General features: G+C 35.1%; 1 protein-coding gene across 8 annotated transcripts in view; it reads right to left on the bottom strand.

Annotated features, from left to right (window-relative positions):
• LOC127875956 (polycystic kidney disease 1-related protein-like) overlaps positions 1–23,865 on the bottom strand; it is a 228,786-nt gene that overhangs the window by 154,600 nt on the left and 50,321 nt on the right. For 5 of the 8 annotated variants that reach the window (XM_052420729.1, XM_052420733.1, XM_052420732.1 and 2 more), the window contains exons 2-4: positions 12,096–12,188; positions 11,628–11,771; positions 7,492–8,172 (exon numbers count right to left, since the gene is read on the bottom strand). In XM_052420729.1, coding sequence (XP_052276689.1) covers positions 7,492–8,172; positions 11,628–11,703 — 757 coding nt within the window. In that variant the 5' untranslated portion in view covers positions 11,704–11,771; positions 12,096–12,188. Of the gene's footprint in view, positions 1–7,491; positions 8,173–11,627; positions 11,775–12,095; positions 12,189–16,497; positions 16,600–23,865 lie in introns of all 8 variants that reach the window. The other 3 variants (XM_052420728.1, XM_052420731.1, XM_052420730.1) reach the window with 3 other exon arrangements.

A 23,865-nucleotide genomic window follows, 5' to 3' on the forward strand; every position in this document is an offset into this window, starting at 1 on the left:
CTCAGGTCACCAAAAATATATCGTTGATTTTCAGCGTTTTCCGGTATCCCTCACAAAGTACGTCTATTCAAAATGGTTAAAATGTTTGTAGTGATCTCATAAGTTACTTTCTGCTTGTAAAAAGTTGTTTAAAATAGAATTAAAATTGAATTTTCTTTCGGCTATTTTTAGCATACGTCACCGCCTTGAGGCTACACATCACGTTAGTTACAAAGTTGTTAATATTTCTTCCAATAATGAAACGGGTATATCTTCCATAATGCTTCACAACGTTGCACCTAAGCTGTGTTATAATCATTTTTTATGCAAGAGTAACTGAAATCCGGTAAAAATTATACTAGTTTATAGCCATAATATTTGGATTTGCCACCTTTATAGGGCCTTTAATATTGAACAAATTGTTTTTATGGGACATGGGTCTTATACAGAAAATGCCTTTCCCTTTTTTAAGAATGTCCTCTATTTCACAAGTTCAACAAAAAAATGCCATTGGTTGGGACCATTTCCATCACTTGAGATTTGGCCTAAAGGTCCATTGCGACACACATCAGGGTGACTTAGACTCTTTAACCATCTAGCATGATGCCAATGAGGTGAAGAGAGTTTAATTGTGCTGAGTAAGATTTCAGGAAAGTCCTCATTTATCACCAGGAAAACTGGCCTGAGGCTGACAGTTTAAGAATGATAAAGATGCACTCGATCAGTGTTCATAAATTGAATGATAAGTCCATTATTACATAGTTGATTTCTTTCAATTATATTTAATATTTGTAGTGAATGGTAGCAAAGTAGAGCTTGCTTGGTTTTATATGTTGGTGAAACGCACCAAAAGAGGTCTTTGTTATTAGGATACAAACAGAAGCAAAACTCCGAATAATCAAATGTTTTTACCTTTATTTCATTCAGAGATTGTTTCATATTTTCTTTTAACAAATTTAAGTTCCCAAAGATGTTTTAACTCTTATAAGCTGATCTGATCCAGTTCTAGTCAGTGCATCTTTGATATATATGTTAGAACATATATATCAGTATATCTGATTGTTCAATAAGGTGTTCGTGAAAAATAGCGTGAAAAATAGCGCTCAGAGCAGACATTTGAAGGTTCATATTAATCTTCACTTTGTGCTGGGGACTGATATCTCATCTTACTCTTTTAGGCATAGGCAAACGTTTATCTAAATCGTATATCTTGTATAATCCTCTGCCTGTGAGCAGATGATCTTTAAAGGAAAAAGAAAATAATTTAAAAAGCTAGAAGTTAGCCATGTTACAAAACTCATTATACAACATGATCCACACTCGTCCAGCAATTCCAAAAAAGCAGCACTGTCAAAACACATGAAAGATATCTTAAAAGGGAAAAGATTTATACTCCTACCACATAAATTATGCATTCATTTTATTGCATTGTCATTGGAAAAATTGGAAAAATATAAGGTGTCATATCTAATATCAGATGGTCTTTAACTATATTTTAGTTTTTAGTTTTAATTTTCTTTAGTTTAAATTTACACCATATATATGAACATAAGTAAATAAAAATGAAATAATTTAAATTATCAGTATGTTCATTTAATAAGGAAGTTTATAACTGATATGATCTTTAATACTGCCAGTTACTAATTTTTTATGACAAAAAGTACAGCAAAACTCTAAAATTATTACTAGTTTATACTATATTTAATGAATGTATTTTTAGCTCACCTGAGCACAACGTGCCCATGGTGAGCTTTTTTCGATCGCCTCTTTCCGTCGTCTGTCGTGCGGCGTCAACATTTGCATTTTTAACTCTCTAGAAGCCATATTTATTGTCCAATCTTCATGAAATTTTGTCAGAAGATTGGTCTCAATGATATCTTGGATGAGTTCAAAAATGGTTATGTTTGCTTGAAAAACATGGCTGCCAAGGGGCGGGGCATTTTTCCTAATATGGCTATATATGGCTATAGTAAAAACTTGTCAACACTCTAGAGGCCACATTTATTGTCTGATCTTCATGACACTTTTTCAGAAGATTCATACCAATAATATATTGAAAGAGTTCGAAAATGATACCGGTTGGTTGAAAAACATAGTCGCCAGGGGGCAGGGCATTTTTCCTCATATGGCTATAGTAAAACCTTGTCAACACTCTAGAGGCCACATTTATTTTCCGATCTTCATGAAACTTGGTCAAAAGATTTGTCCCAATGATATCTTGGATGAGTTTGAAAAGGGTAACCTTTGCTTGAAAAACATTGCTGCCAAGGGGCGGGGCATTTTTCCTTATATGGCTATATATGGCTATAGTAAAATCTTGTTAACACTCTAGAGGCCACATTTATTTTCCGATCATCATGAAACTTGGTCAGAAGATTTGTCCCAATGATATCTTGGATGAGTTTGAAAATGGTTTTGGTTGTTTTTAAAACAAGAGCACCGCTTTGCGGGTGCAGACTGCTCATCTATTTTTTTTTTAAAGGTGTAGGGACCTATCTCAAATTCAATCACAAAGGATGGAGGGGTGGAGTGGAGAGGGGTGAATAGTGTGGGGGTGTGGTCATTTATTACATTATCTTCCAAAAATGCTAAAAAAATGCCAAAACAAATTTATTTTTTTTTGGGGGGGGGGATTCTTGGGTGTGATGGTTGGACGGTATTTCAAAAATAAAATAATACAAATAAATATTTGTGTTTTTTAACCATGTTTTTTTTACCTTTGACCTTGAAGGATGACCTTGACCTTGAACTTCCACCACTCAAAATGTGCAGCTTTATGAGCAGGCCGCTTTGAAATATTATTCTTTGTTTTACCTTTGACCTCGAAGGATGACATTGACCTTGAAGGATGACCTTGAACTTCCACCACTCAAAATGTGCAGCTTCATGATAACGCCGCTTTGAAATTATTATTGTTTTGACCGTTGACCTTGAAGGATGACCTTGACCTTGAAGAATGACCTTGACCTTGAACTTCCACCACTCAAAATGTGCAGCTTCATGAGACACTGCTATGATTTTTTATATAAAAAATTACCTTTGACCTTGAAGGATGACCTTGACCTCGAATGATGACCTTGACCTTCAACTTCCACCACTCAAAATGTGCAGCTTCATGAGAACGCCGCTTTGAATTATTTTTTTAATTTGACCTTGAAGGATGACCTTGACCTTTATCATCAACCACTCAAATTGTGCAGCTTTATAGTAACGCCGCTTTGTTTTTTTTTTATATATTTTGTTTGACCTTTGACCTTGAAGGATGACCTTGACCTTGGAGGATGACCTTGACATTGAACCTACTCATTCAAAATGTGCAGCTTCATGATAACGTTTGATTATTTTTTTTACCTTTGACCTTGAAGGATGACCTTGACCTTGAAGAATGATCTTGAACTTCCACTACTCAAAATGTGCAGCTTCATGATAATGCCGCTTTGAAATTTTTAATTTGTATTTTGACCTTTGACCTTGAAGGATGACCTTGACCTTGAAGGATGACCTTTAACTTCCACCACTCAAAACGTGCAGCTTCATGAGAACGCAGTTTTGAATTTATTTTTTTTGGACCTTGAAGTATGACCTTGAAGGATGGCCTTGACCTTGAACTTCCACCACTCAAAATGTGCAGCTTCATGAGATACACGTGCATGCCAAATATCAAGTTGCTATCTTCAATATTGAAAAAGTTATGGCCAATGTTAAAGTTTTCGGACAGACAGACACCATAAATTTGACCTTGAAGGATGACCTTGACCTTTCACCACTCAAAATGTGCAGCTCAATGAGATACACATGCATGCCAAATATCAAGTTGCTATCTTAAAAAGTGAAAAGGTTATGGCCAATGTTTAAGTTTTTTTCGGACTGACAGACAGACTGACTGACATACTGATGGACAGTTCAACTGCTATATGCCACCCTACTGGGGGGCATAAAAAATATTTTTTGGGGGTGGGGGTGGGGGGGGTAAAGTGTGAGGGTGTGGTGGTCATTTATTAGATAATCTTTAATTAAACCAAGATGTGTTTGTGAAACACAATGTCCCCCTATATGATGTTTGACCTTGTAGGATGACCTTGACCTTGTGAAGGATGACCTTGACCTTTCATCACTCAAAATGTGCAGCTCCATTAGATACACATGCATGCCAAATATCAAGTTGCTATCTTCAATATTGCAAAAGTATTCATAAAATAAGCGATTTGGGCCACATATATTTTACCTCTGACCTTGAAGGATGACCTTGACCTTTCACCACTCAAAATGTGCAGCTCCATGAGATGCACATGCATGCCAAATATCATGTTGCTATCTTCAATATTAAAAAAGTATTTATAAAATAAGCGATTTGGGCCACATATATTTGACCTCTGACCTTGAAGGATGACCTTGACCTTGACCTTTCACCACTCAACATGTGCAGCTCCATGAGATACACATGCATGCCAAATATCAAGTTGCTATCTTCAATATTGCAAAAGTATTCATAAAATAAGCGATTTGGGCCACATATATTTTACCTCTGACCTTGAAGGATGACCTTGACCTTTCACCACTCAAAATGTGCAGCTCCATGAGATGCACATGCATGCCAAATATCATGTTGCTATCTTCAATATTGAAAAAGTATTTATAATATAAGCGATTTGGGCCACATATATTTGACCTCTGACCTTGAAGGATGACCTTGACCTTTCACCACTCAAAATGTGCAGCTTCATGAGATACACATGCATGCCAAATATCAAGTTGCTATCTTCTATATTGCAAAAGTATTCATAAAATGAGCGATTTTGGCCACATAAATTTAACCTCTGACCTTGAAGGATGACCTTGACCTTGACCTTTCACCACTCAAAATGTGCAGCTTCATGAGATACACATGGATGCCAAATATGAAGTTGCTATCTTCAATATAGCAAAAGTTATTGCAAAATGTTAAAGTTGGCGCAAACAGACAGACCAACAGACAGGGCAAAAACAATATGTCCCTCACTTCTATAGTGGGGGACATAAAAATAATAATGGGGGGGGGGGGATTGAGGGGGGATTCGGGGGTGGGGGGGGGGATTTGTGGATTCGGGGGGGGGGGGGGGCGTGGGGGATGGTTTGGACAGAGTCAATTGTGGTATGTCAGGTAAGAGTTGTTTTGTCAAAGTATCAATCGAATCTAATCATAAATAAAGAAGTTATGGGAATTTTAGCAAAATTTAATAATTTGACCTTGAGAGTCAAGGTCATTCAAAGGTCAAGGTAAAATTCAACTTGCCAGGTACAGTACCCTCATGATAGCATGAAAGTATTTAAAGCAATAGCCTTGATACTTTAGAAGTAAAGTGAATCTAAACACAAAATGTAACCATATATTTAAAGTCACTAAGTCAAAAAAGGGCCATAATTCGGTAAAAATGACAACCAGAGTTATGCAACTTGTCCTTTACTGTCCCCGTATGATAGTTTGCGAGTGTTCCAAGTATGAAAACAATATCTATGATACTTTAGGGGTAAAGTGGACCAAAACACAAAACTTAACCAAATTTTCAAGTATAAAGGGCCCATAATTTCGTCAAATTGCCAGTCAGAGTTACATAACTTTGCCTGCACAGTCCCCTTACGATAGTTAGTAAGTGTTGCAAGTATGAAAGCAATGGCTTTGATACTTTAGGAAAAAAGTGGACCTAAACAAAAAACTTAACCAAATTTTAAATTTTGTAAGTATAAAAAGGGCACATCATTCTGTCGAAATGCCAGTCAGAGTTACATAACTTTGCCTCCACATTCCTCTTACGATAGTTAGAAAGTGTTGCAAGTATGAAAACAATGGCTTTGATACTTTAGGAAAAAAGTGGACCTAAACACAAAACTCAACCAAATTTTAAATTTTCTAAGTATAAAAAGGGCACAAAATTCTGTCAAAATGCCAGTCAGAGTTACATAACTTTGCCTGCACAGTCCCCTTACGATAGTTAGTAAGTGTTGCAAGTATGAAAGCAATGGCTTTGATACTTTAGAAAAAAAGTGGAACTTAACACAAAACTTAACCAAAATTTTCAATTTTCTAAGTATAAAAAGAGCACATAATTCTGTCAAAATGCAAGCCAGAATTTTCTAACTTTGCCTGCCCAGTCCCCTCATGATAGTAAGTAAGTGTACCAAGTTTGAATGCAATAGCATTGATACTTAATGAGAAAAGTGTACCTAAACGCAAAACTTAACCGGACGCCGACGCCGACACCGACGCCGACGCCAAGGTGATGACAATAGCTCATAATTTTTTTTTTCAAAAAATAGATGAGCTAAAAACTGATGGCCACCAGGGGCGGGGCATTTTTTCCTTATATGGCTATAAATGGTGTAAAACCTTGTTAGCACTCTAGAGGCGACATTCATTGTCCACTCTTCATGAAATTTGGTCAGAAGATTGGTCTCAATGATATTTTGGATGAGTTCGAAAATAATTATGTTTGCTTGAAAAACATGGCTTCAGAGGGGCGGGACAGTTTTCCTAATATGGCTTAGTTAAATCTTGTTAACACTCTAGAGGCCACATTGACTGTCCGATCTTTATGAAACTTGGTCAGAAGATTCATCCCAATAATATCTTGGATGAGTTAAAAAATAATGCCGGTTGGTTGAAAAACATGGCTGCCAGGGGTCGGGGTATTTTTCCTTAAATGGCTATAGTAAAACCTTGTTAACACTCTAGAGGTCACATTTATTTTTCAATCTTCATGAAACTTGGTCAGAAGAATTATCCCAATAATATCTTGTTATCTCAGGTGAGCGACTTTGGGCCTTTCAGGCCCTCTTGTTTAAATAACTGTTTGATCTTATTGATAATTCATCAAATTAGATAAATAATTTGCTTTCTTAATTCTTACATGCCTCGGACGGTGTAGGTGGCATCTTTGATGACGTAAATTGCTAATATTCTTAAATTCTGACAGATCAAACTCAAGGTTCACTGGTCAATATATTTAGAACAAATGATAATTCTAATACAATTAATATTTCTAACACTTAATTTTTGCAAGCTATCCGTCTTTAATATTGGCAAACAAAACATCAAAATAAACAGACCAAAGTCTTGACTGATTAATAAGACAATTACGTTTACGCTAATAGCCCCCGCCACCCCACCCCAACCCACCATTTAGCAAGTTACATTTTTGCCAGTAAAACAAAACAATAATGGTTTTTATCAAAACTTACCCCTTGTTTGTAACCACAAAGGTACTGGTTTATTGCTTTAATACTTCGTTGGCATGTTGTTCTTAGTATTCGCCAGTGTAAGTTGGCAGTATGTCGCGCATACAAATTAAAATCATATTTTTTTCCATTAAAAAACAATTATTTTGAAGTTTCAGGCCAACCTTAACCAAAAAATATAACCCATTAACTGATTGTTTCAGAAGTCGGCATTTCTATTTTTCACATATTTTATTGGAAACAAAATTATGATAAGCCTATTTACAATGATGATCCTAATGAAAATGAGTCAATACTCACTAAATTTCATCCCCACTGCTCCCCAAGTCGGTACGTTTGAGCCTACACTGTATCCACCGCAGCCACCCAGATGGACCTCATGGTAGTAGACAAAAAACTCATGAGGGATGCGCTTGTCTTGAGCTACTTCAGAGGAGCTGTCATACCACTTGTACAAGAGGTCATTTCGTTGGCCAACATGGCCCCTATACATTTGTCCAGACGGGTTGAAGAAGAAAGCAATGTAGCTGTTGGGATTTCCATCGCAGTTTGTGAAGTTCAGCTCTTCACCGTTGACTTTCCATCCCTGCATTGTTCCCCTTACGGACATAGATATTGGAATGTAACCAACAAAAATATATGGCGCCATATGGGTGTTTCTCGGCCCCTGGTACCCGCTGAATGCTGAATATTGCACCGACACTGGCACGGAAGCATAGCTTCCCAATTGAGCTATGGTCGATGTGTACTGGTTACCCTGACCTTTTGAGGCCTTATGACGTATGATCACGTGGGATGTGTTGTCATAGAGGGAGGCCATATCGACAGTGACGTTAGTTGAACTGGATAGGAAAGTGTATCCGTAACCTTCATAGAACTGACAGTAAATGCGATATGACTGCCCTGCACTGTTATTGACGGTGTAGATGTCGCTTCTAAGAGCCCCGTTAGCTTTACCCTGAAGAGTCTTGCAGTTGTCTGCTAAGAAAGTGAGACAAAAGTGACTTTATTTACATGGTATGATTTTTTATGTTGACACTTCAAAGCTTTTATAGATTCCGTTAATTATTAAAATGTGTTAGATTCTGTTATCATACCTTAGTTTTAACATGGCCTTTATGAATATTCAGTTGAAATCAGTGGAAAATTAAAACCAATTAAAAATAAAGATTATAAATATTGCATATTATTGATAAGAGTATTTTGGGATACCAACATATATATTTCAAGAAACACACACAATAAACATCTGCCTTTTTCAATTTGACAACTAGATTATAAAGCACGTTCCGGTTAACAATTGAGAATAGAAAGCCGCGAGTGTCTTATACATTTTTTTTTATACATTTTGATTATACATAAACAATTAAAAAAATATATATATATAAAACAAATAAATTAGTATAAAAATGAAACATCTTTATATTGAAATGAAAATCAATAAATAAATTCACAGTGATAATGTATTGAACGGAGTTAATAACAACTTTCAATGATTAATTAAATAGGCAAATGCATGTAAACTCATACCCGTAGCCAGGGTAGGGTGTGTGCGTTGGGTGCGTTCGCACCCAATCTTTTTTGACGAGTAAAAAAATTGTACTATAAATTGCAATCAACTTTATTTGACGCAAAACGGTTATTTATTTTTCCAGGAACCCAATGAGTCTTCGTATTTAAACGTTAAAATAATGTTGTATTCGATATGCAACCGACATGTCACCATGTAATTAATTTCTCGATTAAGTCATTCCCAAGATAGCGCGTGATTTTTATTTACAATTTTTAACCGTAGAATTGTTGAAATCAACAGAAGTTTTGATGTAGCACAATTTGAGAAGATCTAGAAAGCCGGTCCCGGCAAAATGGAATTGGAATCTTTGTTTTAAATGGAGATTTGTTTTCTGAATAATGCATAATTATTAACCTGGCACTCTTGTCCGTATAAAATCGATACTAACATAACTTTCCACAATGTTTTAATTATGTCAAACTTGACACAAGGAATGTCCTACTCTCAACTTAAGTTGTTAAAATGAATTTAAAACGTTATAACATACAATCAGGTGGACGTTAACGTTTAATGTTTATCAGCTGTGACGGATCTTGAGCATATAATGGGCAAATAAGTACATGTAAGTGTGATATTTTTTCTGAAAATCGGTTAGAAAAAGATAACTTATTTGTTAAAAATAGTTATACAAAAATAATAAAGTAACCAGTCATACCATTTGATTTCTTTTTAGTATTGCTGCAGATTAGAGAAGACCCAGTTTTGTTAATCAGTGTTTGTTGTACAATACCCTATTAGCACGTTTAGAGCAATGCTAACCGTCTGGTACTATCCATAGTAGCAGACAAACAATTGTTTTGAAAAAAGTCAAATATTTCCATTTAATTTCCTCGATTTATGAATGGTAGAATGTTGGAATGGTGAAACACACCAATTTTATCAAGATTCCAAGATTGCAATAAATAATGATAGTGTATACCGTTCTTATTGTTTGATTTAACATTCTATAAATTTGTAGTTGCATATGTAAACAAAGTGTGTGCGCACATACAAGTGTCGGGTTAAACACTATATAAAACAAGAGCACAGCATAACAGGTGCCACGCTTGGCTGCCAAAGCTTGTCAGAATATTTTTTTTAGAGGTCACAGGGTTCGACATTAACTTTTTTTACAGCCAGACCATCGGACCAGCTCCTCTTAAAATGTACTAGCCCGAATATGATGTCTACTAGACCATAAATGACATAACAAATAAACACAATTGTGTTGTGTAACTGTTTAATCAATTATTTATCAGTAAATAATTAGTGAACACAAGAAAGTCATTTTGATGCAAAGAGTAAAAAATAAAATAAAACTATTTAACAACATAAATTGTTTGTTATAATTTCACTGTTTATCACCAGTTAAATAAATGATGTCTGTACAGCAGGTGACATTTATTCAAGGTCATCAAATTCTGGCCTTGACTGCTGTGCTCCATGCAACCACAGCTCTAAGGCCCTTTTTCCAGCAAAATCTGTGTCAGTTTTACCGTCGGATTCTTCTTTATTAACTTATTTGTCGGATGAAAATCCAATCTTGAACAAAGCCATTCTTTAAATAACATTATCTCGTCTGCTACGCCAAAATGTTTACATTGATGATACCGATTGTCAATAGAAGTCGTAAAAACATGATGTAAAGTTCTAAGACACTTCAGAAAATCATTAATATTCATGACAACTTGACCAATGGAAACAAGCAATTTCTGCGGGAAGCTCTCCTTCGCGTCTAAAAATAGCGATGAATCATGTGAATTCTCCGCGTTTATTTATATACGCTAGTTTTGTTCTGATGTAAATAACGGATACGAGAGTTATTTTACACATTAAGAGAAAAAGGTTTTCGGTTAGGTATAGTTATATGAATCAGTATAGATTTGTTATGTACGACCAGTCGGACAAGCTAGCCCACAGTTTTACTAGCCCGACCACCGATCTTACTAGACAATGTCTGTCGGACGAGCCTTAGTGTCGAACCCTGGGTCACAGTGACCTTGACCTTTGACTTAGTGACCCAAAAATTGGTGTGGCGTGTAGAACTCATCAATGTGCATCTACATATGAAGTTTCAAAGTTGTAGGTGGATGCACTTTGATTTTAGAGCACATGTTAAGGTTTATGTTAAAGTTTAATATTAGAGGTCACTGTGACCTTGACCTTTGACCTAGTGACTCAAAAATGGCTGTGGCGTGTAGAACTCATCAAGGTGCATCTACATATGAAGTTTTAAAGTTGTAGGTGGAAGTACTTTGATTTTAAAGCCTATGTTACAGTTTAATATAAAAGGTCACAGTGACCTTGACCTTTGACATAGTGACCCAAAAATGGGTGTGGCGTGTAGAACTCATCAAGATGCATCTACATATGAAGTTTCAAAGTTGTAGGTGGAAGCACTTTGATTTCAGAGCCAATTATAAGGTTTTAGCACGACGCCTACGTCGGATGGCGGACGACGAGCAGGCTATGACAATACCTCGGATTTTCTCCAAAAACGCCAAGCTAATGATGTATATCCGTGACTCATCAAACAAAGTGGTTATTGGAAAACGTGGTCGGGAATACATGCATATCATATTCATGTCTATCAGTCACTGAGTATGGTCAATGAAAAAGAAATTTCATATAAAAATGCTCCATAACTTCAGTTTCTAAATACAGTTAAAAAGTTACCAGAATGCAGTAGTTTACGTTTCATTTTCAAACTTTTCTAGGGGAGGACCTCCAAAGCCCCCGATTGCAGGAGGGGGACATCCCAACCCGCACATACCCCCTTTGCCACTTCGTTGCTCAAAAACAATCGTGGATGGCAAAAATTTGCACCCCCCTTTTCAAAACCCTGGCTACGGGCCTGAAACTTAATTTTAAAGAATCGTCTTACTTGAAAAGGCGACAATAAACAGTGTGGCCAATTGGGCGCACACAAATGCCATTGGTAGGAACATTTTTTGTGCCATCTGTGAACTCGGCCTGAAGGCCTTCACAGGTCTTCTCTATTTGTGGCGTGGGAAGTATCAGGTACTTGCTGCTTAACAACACCAGTGAGGTAACATTTATAAATGAAAAATCACAAACTAAATTTTAAACTAAATTATGTAATTCTGTTTCAAAATATCATTTCAAATCAATTTTAATAAAAGATAAAATTTAATAAACTTATTTCACTTACAGGAATCATAAGTGTGTAAATAAAATTGATGGGAACACACATTTAATATTTAACAAAAATATGTTCATTAAAATTATAAAAAAAAAATTATATTATGTTCAATGTGCCTTTAAAATATTTACCTGTTGAAAAAACATGCTCTTCTAGACAATTAAATAAAATAACAGCAGTCTCACTCACCTTGTATAGTCACCAAGATAGTCAAATGGTCCGCACAGTGAGCTCAACTTGCTTTACGCACACATGACGTAAAATCGTCCTCTATTTTCTCTCCTGCTTGGCAAATGACAAAATATCTTTCAAATATGTTATTTAAAAAATCTGGTCAAAAGTTGGATAAATCTAAATCATGCACTTCTATTAAGTCTGAACAACATTCATTTATGATTTCAAAGTACCACTCAAGTTGTTCAAAATGTTAAATCTTAATGTATCGGTGTAGAATGAACATTAAATGAGTGGACGGGCCATCAAACGTTATATCTATGAGATTAAAAAAAGCAAATGCAGTTTTTTCTGGGCACGCCAATTACAAGGTGTTGCGCCAGATTTCGTGACTTATTTCGCTTTATTAGATATTATTACTCAAATATACATATTTACAGAATAGAACAAGAGCTGTCTTCATCAGAAGACATATGACCCCAAAAAATGCTTTTTCGAAACCTAAACGCAGATTTCAAAACCTAAACGCAGACCCTAAGTTCAAGGTCTAGGTCAAAGGGGTCAAAATTTGTGTGCGTATGGAAAGGCCATGTCTATATACACATGCATACCAAATATGAAGGTCACATCTGAAGCAACATAGAAGTTATGACCATTTTTCGAGCGGAAACGCACTTTTTTGATGATTCAAGGGCCGTAACTCAGAAGTGCTTAGGTAAATTTGGCCGATTATCCAACTTAACCTAGTTTTTATTGCCTTACACATTTTATGAAGTCTGGTGAAGATCCGCTGACAATTGCTGGAGTTATTGAGCGGAAACGAGAAAAAACTCAATTTTTTTATGATTCAAGGGCTGTAACTCAGGAGTGTCTTTGTCAATTTGGCTGATTAATGAACTTGATCTAGATCTTGTGACCTTACACATTTTCATGAAGTATAGCAAAGATCCTATGATATTTGCTTGAGTTATTGAGTGGAAACAAGAACAAACGCATTTTTTTTTCAATGATTCAATGGCTGTAACTCAGGAGTGTCTGGGTCAATTTGGTCGATTATCGAACTTGACCTAGATGTTATTGCCTTGCACATTTTCATGAAGTTTGGTCAAGATCCCATTACATTTGCTCGAGTTATTGAGCGGAAACGGGGAAAAAAAAAATTACGATGATTCAAGGGCCGTAACTCATTAGTGTCTGGGTCAATTTAGCCAATAATCAAACTTGACCTAGATGTTATTGCCTTACACTTTACATGAACTTTGGTGAAGATCTGATGACAATTGCTTGACTTATTGAGTGGAAACTAGTACGGATGGACTAACTAACTAACTAACTAACTAACGGACGGTGCGATTTTAATATGCCCCCAGAACCGCTGGTTCGGGTGCATAAAAACAAAAGAAGCATGAAAATAAATGAAAGCATATAGGTCAGCCGGAAGCAATCGAATCTTATTTGATTTCATTATTATTAGTATCGTGAATCATTGTGCCCATACTTAATAAATTGGTCTAAATGGATAAATATTTCTAATTAAATTAATAAAAATTGGTCCTTTCATGCAATTGTTGAAAACGCATTAAAAATCTATGATTGACATACCATAAGAATATTGCTGAACATCTGTATTTAGTATCTTTCTGATCAAAATAAACTTCAAGTGCACACAGTTTACGCAAAAGTGTTTATATAACAATTTCTGTAACTGACCGCAAACTGACCTTGATAACTTGCGGATTGGAATGCAATGCATTAAAGTGAGGTAACAATTCCACTGCTGGAACCACAGCTTGTTTAAAGCTTAAAATATTTTACGTGTTTAACGGTCAATTTCAAAAAACAATTTTAAATATTTTCCTCAAAGTGTTTATCAGGTTACTGAACAACAAAACTATGATCTAAAATGTATGAGTGCACAGAATGCAATATCGTAGTAATATCAAATATCATAACACATCCTTTAAGTACAAACACTCTGGTGCTGACATTCTTGTAAATATAAAGGGGCACATGCTCTGTATTGATGTCCAGAATTGAATGGGAAACTGCTCTATCTCTCAAACCATTATATATTAAAAAGAATGCATTGCTTTATAAATAATGGCATTAAAAATATATATATATATTACCAGTAATTATGGGCCAAATCAGCAGAGTTGCATCAACACATGTAAATCCATTTTGTCATTACATCACAATATACACAATAGGTCAGTCGACATGCTAAGCATATTTTCATAATGCCCAATACTAAATCCAGTTTTGGCCAGATGTTATCTTTCATCAGTACAACAGTGTTTTCCGGAAACACCGGCAGCCGGTGATATAACCTGTTACATTCAATCTAGATGCCGGCTATACTTTTCCCCCAAAATATCAATTATTAAAGTACTGAAAGTACTGGTTTGACGATGCTTTTGAAGAGGATGGATATATAACAGATATTTGTTGGATTCGGTGGCATATCGATTTTCCCAAAAAAAATGCGAAAAATATCGATATTTTGACTGTTATTTTTCACTGTTTAAAAAAGTGAAATACCAGTTTATTTCACTGATATTTCTGTATAAATCACCGGAAAGCATAACATAAATAAGCATCCATTTAAGTTAATCTACATCACCGCAATTGTGTAATTTTTATTGCTTGTCATTTATCTGCAGGTCAATAGTTAATGGTTGTGGTGCAATCGTTTTCGTTCTTGGACACTGCATCCCTTCAATGAAATTTATTTACCTAAATATCTCATATTTGAACTTAAAATTCTTTTGGGAGAAATGGCCCAGAAAACTGGATAAAACAGCAACAATATGCTAACCCATTATTTTTCGAGGAACATAATTGAGAATTCCTGTGCTGATCCCCCATTCACAGTATGTTGGGGTATAATAATAATCAAACTTTGTTTTTCTTCTCAAAAGATTGTCGTAGATTACAAGTTGATGAATATATCATCCAAGACTACAAGTTTTAGAAAGCCATTTTTTAAATTTATTTTTATTGATAAACAAGGTTTTGTAACAATCTATACTAAACATAGATAGCTTAAGCCTTTAACAGCACAATGTGGCTCACCTGAAACTGATTGTTTCCTAGTGGTGTTAACTAATTTTTCATGAAGATCTAGAAAAAAAAGGCATTGTGAGTATGAACAAACTATTTGCGTCTATCCGATCTAGTTGAGTCTTGTTACTGAGATCCTACTTTTTTTTATTTGAACATTCTGATCAACTGCCATGAAGATCTGGTAAAAAATGTAAGTTTTAACATGGATTTTAATGATTTTAGTTATTGATCAAATGCTTGGAAGCACATGACCCACTTTGGAACGTGACCTGTTAATCACTGAGACTAGACCTTGTGACCTGAATGTTAAATATGCTACGTTCATGCTTGACTTTGAAATCATTTAAAATAATGTTCTAACCAATTTACAAGTGGATCAGAGAGAGAATGTGACCACTAAAGTATTAACAGACCTTTTCTTATATTTGACCTAGTTCCCTAATTTTTGATTGAATATGAAACCAAAAATGACATAGAGGTGACTAGTTTCATAAGAATCTGGCAAAGAGGTGACACCCAAATTTAAACATTGTAAAATGATATCTTATGTGTTCACAATATACTTTGGATAACATACAACAAAGAGTGATAACAAAAGCTCCCCTTGTCACATCATAACAAGTGAGCAAAATAACCAAAACTATGACATCATATAATTGCTCAGTTACTTCCAATAACAATAAAATGTTACTTTTGAAACAAATACAATACCTTCCATTTCTTACTACAGGCTGTTCTAAAACAAGATAGCCCTGTATCGCTCACCCAAAACTCCTTCTATAGTGTCAAAAACTTGTGTATGATTTGACTAAGTTGTAACCTAGCTTAAGCCTGTCAGGACCAACTTGTAAATTCAGCTTTTGATTTGATTAAGATGGACATTGTAAGCAATTTTCATGAAAATCAGGAAGATAATGTGACCTGTAGAAAGGTAAAGGAAGTTTTCTATATTTTGACCTAATGACCAAGTTTTTGACAAACTACCAACTTTCAAACTGAAACTTTATTTCATCGAGATAACATTCAATTCTGCCCAACTTTCATCAAGATCTGAAAGAAAATGTAACCTCTGGAGTGTTCACTAACCTTTTCCTTTTCTGTGATTTGGTTTGTTGACCTAGTTTGGACCACATATGACCTACTTTCAAACTTAACCTAGAATTGACAGAGATGAACATTTACCAACACAAGACAAATAAGGGCTGTTTGTAAAACATGCATGCCCCCCATATGGGCTGTCAGTTGTAGTGGTAGCCATTGTGTGAATACATTTTTTGTAACTGTGACCTTGACAATTGACCTAGTGACCTGAAAATCAATAGGGATTATCTGCCAATCATGATCAATTTACCTATGAAGTTTCATGATCCTAGGCCTTGCTTTTCTTGAGTTATCATCAGGAAACCTTTTTACTGTTATGAGTCACTGTGACCTTGACCTTTGACCAAGTGATCTGAAAATCAATAAGGGTTATATACCAGTCATGATCAATGTACCTATAAAAATTAATGGTCCTAGGCGTAAGCATTTTTGAGATATCATCTGGATACTATTTTACTGCTTTAAGTCACCTTGACCTTGACCTTTGACCTAGTGACCTAAACATCAATAGGGGTAATCTGCAAGTCATGATCAATGTACCTATGAAGTTTCATGATCCTAGACGTAAGCATTCTTGAGTTATCATCTGGAAATCATTAAACTGTTTTGACTCACTGTGACCTTGACCTGTGATCTTATGACCTGAACATCAATAGGGGTCATCTGCGAGTCATGATCAATGTACCTATAAAGTTTCATGATCCTAGGCGTAAGCTTTCTTGTGTTATCATCCGGAAACCATTTTACTGAGTCAAGTCATCGTGACCTTGAAATTTGATCTAGTGACCTGAAAGTCAATAGGGGTCATCTGCGAGTCATGACCAATGTACCTAAGAAGTTTCATGATCATAGGCATAAGCATTCTTGACTTATCATTTGGAAACCATTTTTCAAAGTTGAGTCACTGTGACCTTGACCTTTGACTTAGTGACCTGAAAATCATTAGGGGTCATCTGCGAGTCATGATCAATGTACCTATATAGTGTCATGATCCTAGGCATAAACGTTCTTGAGTTATCATCCTGAAACCATTTTACTATTTCGGGTCACCTTGACCTTGACCTTTGACATAGTGACCTGAAATTAAATAGGGATCATCTGCGAGTCATGATTAATGTATTTATTAAGTTTCATGATCATAGGCGTAAGCATTCTTGACTTATCATTTGGAAACCATTTTTCAAAGTTGAGTCACTGTGACCTTGACCTTTGACTTAGTGACCTGAAAATCATTAGGGGTCATCTGCGAGTCATGACCAATGTACCTAAGAAGTTTCATGATCATAGGCGTAAGCATTCTTGACTTATCATTTGGAAACCATTTTTCAAAGTTGAGTCACTGTGACCTTGACCTTTGACTTAGTGACCTGAAAATCATTAGGGGTCATCTGCGAGTCATGATCAATGTACCTATATAGTGTCATGATCCTAGGCATAAACGTTCTTGAGTTATCATCCTGAAACCATTTTACTATTTCGGGTCACCTTGACCTTGACCTTTCCCCGGCGAAATGTTGTTCATGATTTCATGAACACTTCAAGCCAATCAAGAACTGTTCATGAACGGTTCTGAAAAAGTTCCTGAGCTTGGTTCATGAACTTTTGGACATGAACTGTTCTTAAGACATGTTCATGAACTGTTTATGAATTATTGTTGAACATTTCAAAGTTCATGAACAGTTCTTCATCTAACCATAAATACTTAGTGATGAACATTTCATGCACAAGTATTTCTAATGACTTTTCTGAGACAGACTTTAAGGATCCATCATGAATAATTCATGAATTCCTTTGTGCTAGATGTTTCATACATATTTTTGAAAGTAATATTGAAATGTCTAGCATACAAATCTTGTAGATTTGTGAAACCTGTGAAGTTAGTATGAATATGCATAGTACTTTCACCACTGTAAGTTAGAGTTCTTGACCTGTTCTAGAGAATTTTAAGAACATTTGTACAAGAACTGTTCAAGAACTGCCTTCAGGAACACTTCAATAACTTTTTAAGGACCTTTCCTGTTCTTGAATTATTCTCAAACTATTCTTGAACACTTTAAGAACTTTTTTGAACAACATGTTTCCTTCTGATGTTCTTAAACAGGTCTACACAATGTTTTTGAACGTATGATGGACTTTTTAAGAATCCAATATGTTCTTAAAAGGATCTGTCATTGTTCTTGGAAGACTTAAAAGACAAGTTTAAGAACGTTTTAAGGACATCTTATTTCAAGAACAGTTTAAGATGATATCAAGAACTCAATGTACATTGCATTGCTGTTTTTACAAAGAAAGAATATTGTGTGCACAGGAAGTTGAAACGGAAGGCACATGGTTTATGTTATATTTGAAAATGTAAGTCTTTAATAAATTACCGGCTGAACTGATCAGCCATTGGTTCCATTTCAAGTTCTTTGGCACTGTAAGTGTAACCATTTCAGGGAAACCATTGATTAGTAAATGATTCTTGAACTGAAAATGAGACTCTTCATAATCTTTTCAATACATGAATTATTCATGAACATATAGTGCAAAGTTGCATTATGAAATTTAAAGAGTATTATCAAACCACTTGTATCTCAGTAATTAGTGTTATATTTAAATTATTGTTATATGTTGCTATCAATATGTTAAGTGCTTAAATACAAGACTTGTTTCTTCTTACCCTGACCTGTTTGTTGAGCTTTAGTAACACTTATGATAACCTTTGCATAAATTGACAAATTCTTGTTCATGAATAGTTCATGAACACTTCATGCCACCTCAGTTCATGAACTCTTGAAGAACTATGGTTCATGAACAATTCACTTACAGTTCGTGAACAGAAAATGAGCCATTGAAAAATAGAAGGAAAATGTTCATGAACTGTTCATGAACAGCAAAACCCTGAAGAATTTTTCAAGAATTGTGTTGTTCATGAACTGTTCAAGAACACTTCATGCCATTGATGTTCATGGATAGTTCATGAACATTTCGTGCCATAATGGTTCAAGAATAGTTCATGAACACTTCATGCCACACGGGTTCAAGAATAGTTCATGAACACTTCATGCCATAAGGGTTCAAGAATAGTTCATGAACACTTCATGCCATTAGGTTTCACGAATATTTCATGAACACTTCATGCCATTAGTGTTCATGAACAGTTCATGAACTAAAATTTCAAGAACTTTTCACAGACGTGGCTCATTTTCTGTTCACGAACTATTCGTGAACAGTTCATGAACTCAGTTCACGAACAGTTCATGAACTGTTCACGAATTATTCGTGAACTGCAGAACAACATTTCGCAGGGGTTGACATAGTGACCTGAAATTAAATAGGGATCATCTGCGAGTCATGATTAATGTATTTATGAAGTTTCATGATCCTAGGCATAAGCGTTCTTTAATTATCATCCGGAAACCATTTAACTATTTCAGGTCACCGTGACCTTGACTTTTGACCTAGTGACCTCAAAATGGGTCATATGCGAGTCATGATCAATGTATCTATGAAATTTCATGATCCTAGGCATAAGCGTTCCGAGTTATCATCGGGACCATTTTACTATTTTGGGACACCGTGAACTTGACCTTTGACCTAGTGACCTGAAAATCAATAGGGTTCATCTGCGAGTCATGATCAATGAACCTATGAAGTTTCATGATCCTAGGCATAAGCGTTCTTGAGTTATCATCCGAAAACCATTTTACTATTTTGGGCCACTGTGACCTTGACCTTGACCTAGTGACCTCAAAATCAAATAGTGGTCATCTGCGAGTCATGATCAATGTACACATGAAGTTTCATGATCCTAGGCATAAGTGTTCTTGAGTTTTTATCAGGAAACCATTTTACTATTTCAGGTCACTGTGACCTTGACCTTTGATATAGTGACCTGAAAATCAATAGTGGTCAACTGCGAGTCATGATCAATCTACCTATCAAGTTTCATGATCCTAGGCATAAGCGTTCTTGAGTTATCATCCGGAAACCATTTTACTATTTCGGGTCACTGTGACCGTGACCTTTGACCTAGTGACCTGAAAATTAATAGGGGTCATCTTCGAGTCATGATCAATGTACCTATGAAGTTTCATGATCCTAGGCATAAGCGTTCTTGAGTTATCATCCGGAAACCATTTTACTATTTCTTTTTTTTGTTAAACGTCGTGAATTATTAATTGTATATAGATTTCTCTATCGTTTGAAAAACATTTAGGCAAATATTTCTCATGTAAGATAAAATGCAAATAATTAATAAAATATTCCCTTTTAATCAGTATGTTGGTTTATCGGTCAATAAAAATATCACTTTGAACATTGAATTATTTAAAAGTTATAACAAACATTAAATGTTCTCCGAACAAATGACTCATAACACATATAACAGATTGATAGGAAGATATGAACAAATCAAGGTTGCTAGGTTGCCCGCCTAGAATGGTCCTGTTAGTATGGAAGTACTTGATATATAAATTTATTAGCCTGTCGGTGTTGTAAAGATATAAAATATTTTATGAATGTCTCAAAGTGTAGAATTATTTTGCATTAAGTAAAAGAAAGGCAACATATAACCCTTAAAGGGGCCTTTTCACAGATTTTGGCATTTTTTTAACTTATTCATTAAATGCTTTATATTGATAAATGTAAACATTGGATCGTAAAAGCTTCAGTAAAAAATCAAGAATAAAATTAAAAAAAGGAAAAGAACATCGCCCGGAGCAGGTTTCGAACCAGTGACCCCTTGAGTCCTGCCAGAGTCCTGAAGTAAAAACGCTTTAGCCTACTGAGCTATTCCGCCGAGTACACATAGTTGACGTATTTTATACCTTATATAAGCAATCTTCGTAGTTTCACAAAATTTAACGACAAAAACAGAACTCTCCAAATTATTCAATCGTTTCGCGTTGCAACGCTTTATAATTTTTAGGTTTTAAAATCGTCAAAAGATGCATATAATGGCTATATTAGACCATGGTAAATGTTCAGTATTACTGTTTTCTCACAAAAATCATAACTAAAACGAAAATTTGCGAATCTGAAACAACTTTTTTCAATTTTGTCAATTTACCAAAGCGTGAAAAGATCCCTTTAAGTGGCTGACGAGAACTTGTGGCTAAATACAACTAAAAAGAGGCATTATGATTCTTGAAAATAAAAGTAAACATCATTATATATGAATTTTCTGATCAAAAGTGTTTTTTTTAGTGAATAGGGGAAATAAATTTTCAAGAATAAACAATAGAATTATAAATGTTTTGGCGAAGTGCATCATAGTATTATCATAGTACAGTTTTGGTCTAAAAATCCCGTAACATTTTTTTTAATTTCATAACACCTTGTTGCAAAAAAAATCATGAAAATAGAATTTTCAGAGTGACCTATTAAAATAAAATAAACAAGGGCTGTTTGTAAAACATGCATGCCCCCCATATGGGCTCTTCGTTGTAGTGACAGCCATTGTGTGAATATGTTTTTAATCAATGTGACCTTGACCTTTGACCTAGTGACCTGAAAATCAATAGGGGTCATCTGCGAGTCATGACCAATGTACCTATGAAGTTTCATGATCCTAGGCCCAAGCGTTCTTGAGTTATCATCCGGAAAACCACCTGGTGGACGGAGCGACAGACCGACCGACATGTGCAAAGCAATAAACCCCCTCGTCTAATGAAGGGGGGCATAAAAATGCTTTATATGACCTTAGATATTATTTTTGCAATCATTTTTCATCAATTACAAATGTTTAAAAAAATTATTGTTTCATGCTACTCATGGTACCAGTTTTTTGTCAGAAAATTAATCACATTTTTTTAAAATGCATTACCCCTTGTTGCCAAAAAAATCATGAAAATATAATTTTCAAAGATATCCTTTACAACAAAAAGAAAATGCCTTCTTAAACCTTAAATATTATTCCTTCAAGCATTTAACATCAATAATTTATGTTTGAAAAAATCATTGGTTCATGCTAAATACTGTTTGATATACTGTAAATAATATAACTACACATCCAAGTAGTGAGTCTATCAAACTATTACAACCGAAACACCTGGTGTGCCAAGGCACCAGCCGAAGTCAAATGCCTTCTGACTTAGTGCATTTTACTATTTATATTTGTATGCATTTGTATATGTTTGAAAAAATGTATAATCTTCTTCTGACCATGCATTTCCTAGATTTCAAAATCCAGGCCCTGGTCTGACACATTGGTAACATTAACGTTAAACTGTTACCAGGCTTCTGAATTTAATTAGCCAGGTCACAGGAAAAGGGCAGTCTAATCAGTATCCAATTAAACAATTTGTCATTGTCAGAAAACCGCTCTTAAGCAAACAGCTTTCAAGCAACTGCAGGCTGAACTGGATCTAAACTGGCCACAATCGCCTCAATGTCTCTTTTACTGGGATATGGTTCATTTAACTTTAAAGGGATCTTTTCACGTTTTGATAAATTGACAAAAATTGAAAAAAGTTGTATCGGATTTGCAAATTTTCCTTTGAGTTATGTTATTTTTTGGAAACAGTATTACTGAACATTTACCATGGTCTAATATAGCCCTTATATGCATCTGTTAACGATTTGAAAATTATAAAGCGTTGCAACGCGAAACGATTGAATAATTTCAAGAGTTATGTTGTTGTTGTTTAATTGTGTGGAAGTACAAAGATTGCTTTTACTAGGTATAAAATACGTCAACCATTTATACTTGGCAGAATAGTCGAGCAGGCTAATGCGTTTTTACTCCAGGACTAAGGGGGTCACTGGTTGGAGCCCTGCTGCGGACTACTTTTTTTTTAAGAATTTTATTCTGGATTTTTAACTGGAGCTTTTAATATCCAATGTTTACATTTATCAATATAAAGCATTTAATGACTTACTTCAAAACATGTCAAAATCTGTGAAAAGGCCCCTTTTAACATAATATCTACTCCTATAAATATGAGGTCAATATACATGGACTAAACGGTAAAATTACGTCTAATTATTTGGACTGTAATGACATCAACTACTTAAATAGAAAGAAGAAAGAATTCATACTTACCAGTAGTTTGAGTAAAGAGTTTGTATTCAATGTTGTATTTCAGGGCAGCTTGGTGATATGCAAATCCCATATGACATGTTGATATCAGGTATCATAGCCATTCAATAAGTCGCAAAATGCTTAAACAAAATTTATAAAGCAAAATGTGACTTAAATTGATAACTATAGATACCAGTATCATCAGTATGCCAGTTTTGCCTTGTCAAACTGTCGAGATTCAGAAAGTGCTTCATTCACATTGAATATATCCTTCGAATTCCATTAATTGTTGCATTACTATGTTGCATTACTAAATAGCGAAACAAGCCGATTTAAGCTGTAAGAAAGTTTTGACACGAGTGTTATCAAGTCTCTTATGGGCGAAGCCATAGAAAGTGATCCATTCACATCTAATATATCCTTCGAATTCCATCCTTTGTTGTCATTAGCGGAGATTTAGTGAATAAATAATTCATATATCATAAATGACAGCTTCTAAATAGGGAAACAAGCCAATTTATGCAGTAAGAAAGTTTTTACTCGAGACTCTCATGGGGGCGGCCATTGTTGAATGTTGAAACACGAACGACAACTCTGCTAGGGGAATGTAAT

This window comes from Dreissena polymorpha, chromosome 4, assembly GCF_020536995.1.
Source record: "Dreissena polymorpha isolate Duluth1 chromosome 4, UMN_Dpol_1.0, whole genome shotgun sequence".
NCBI lineage: Eukaryota > Metazoa > Mollusca > Bivalvia > Myida > Dreissenidae > Dreissena > Dreissena polymorpha.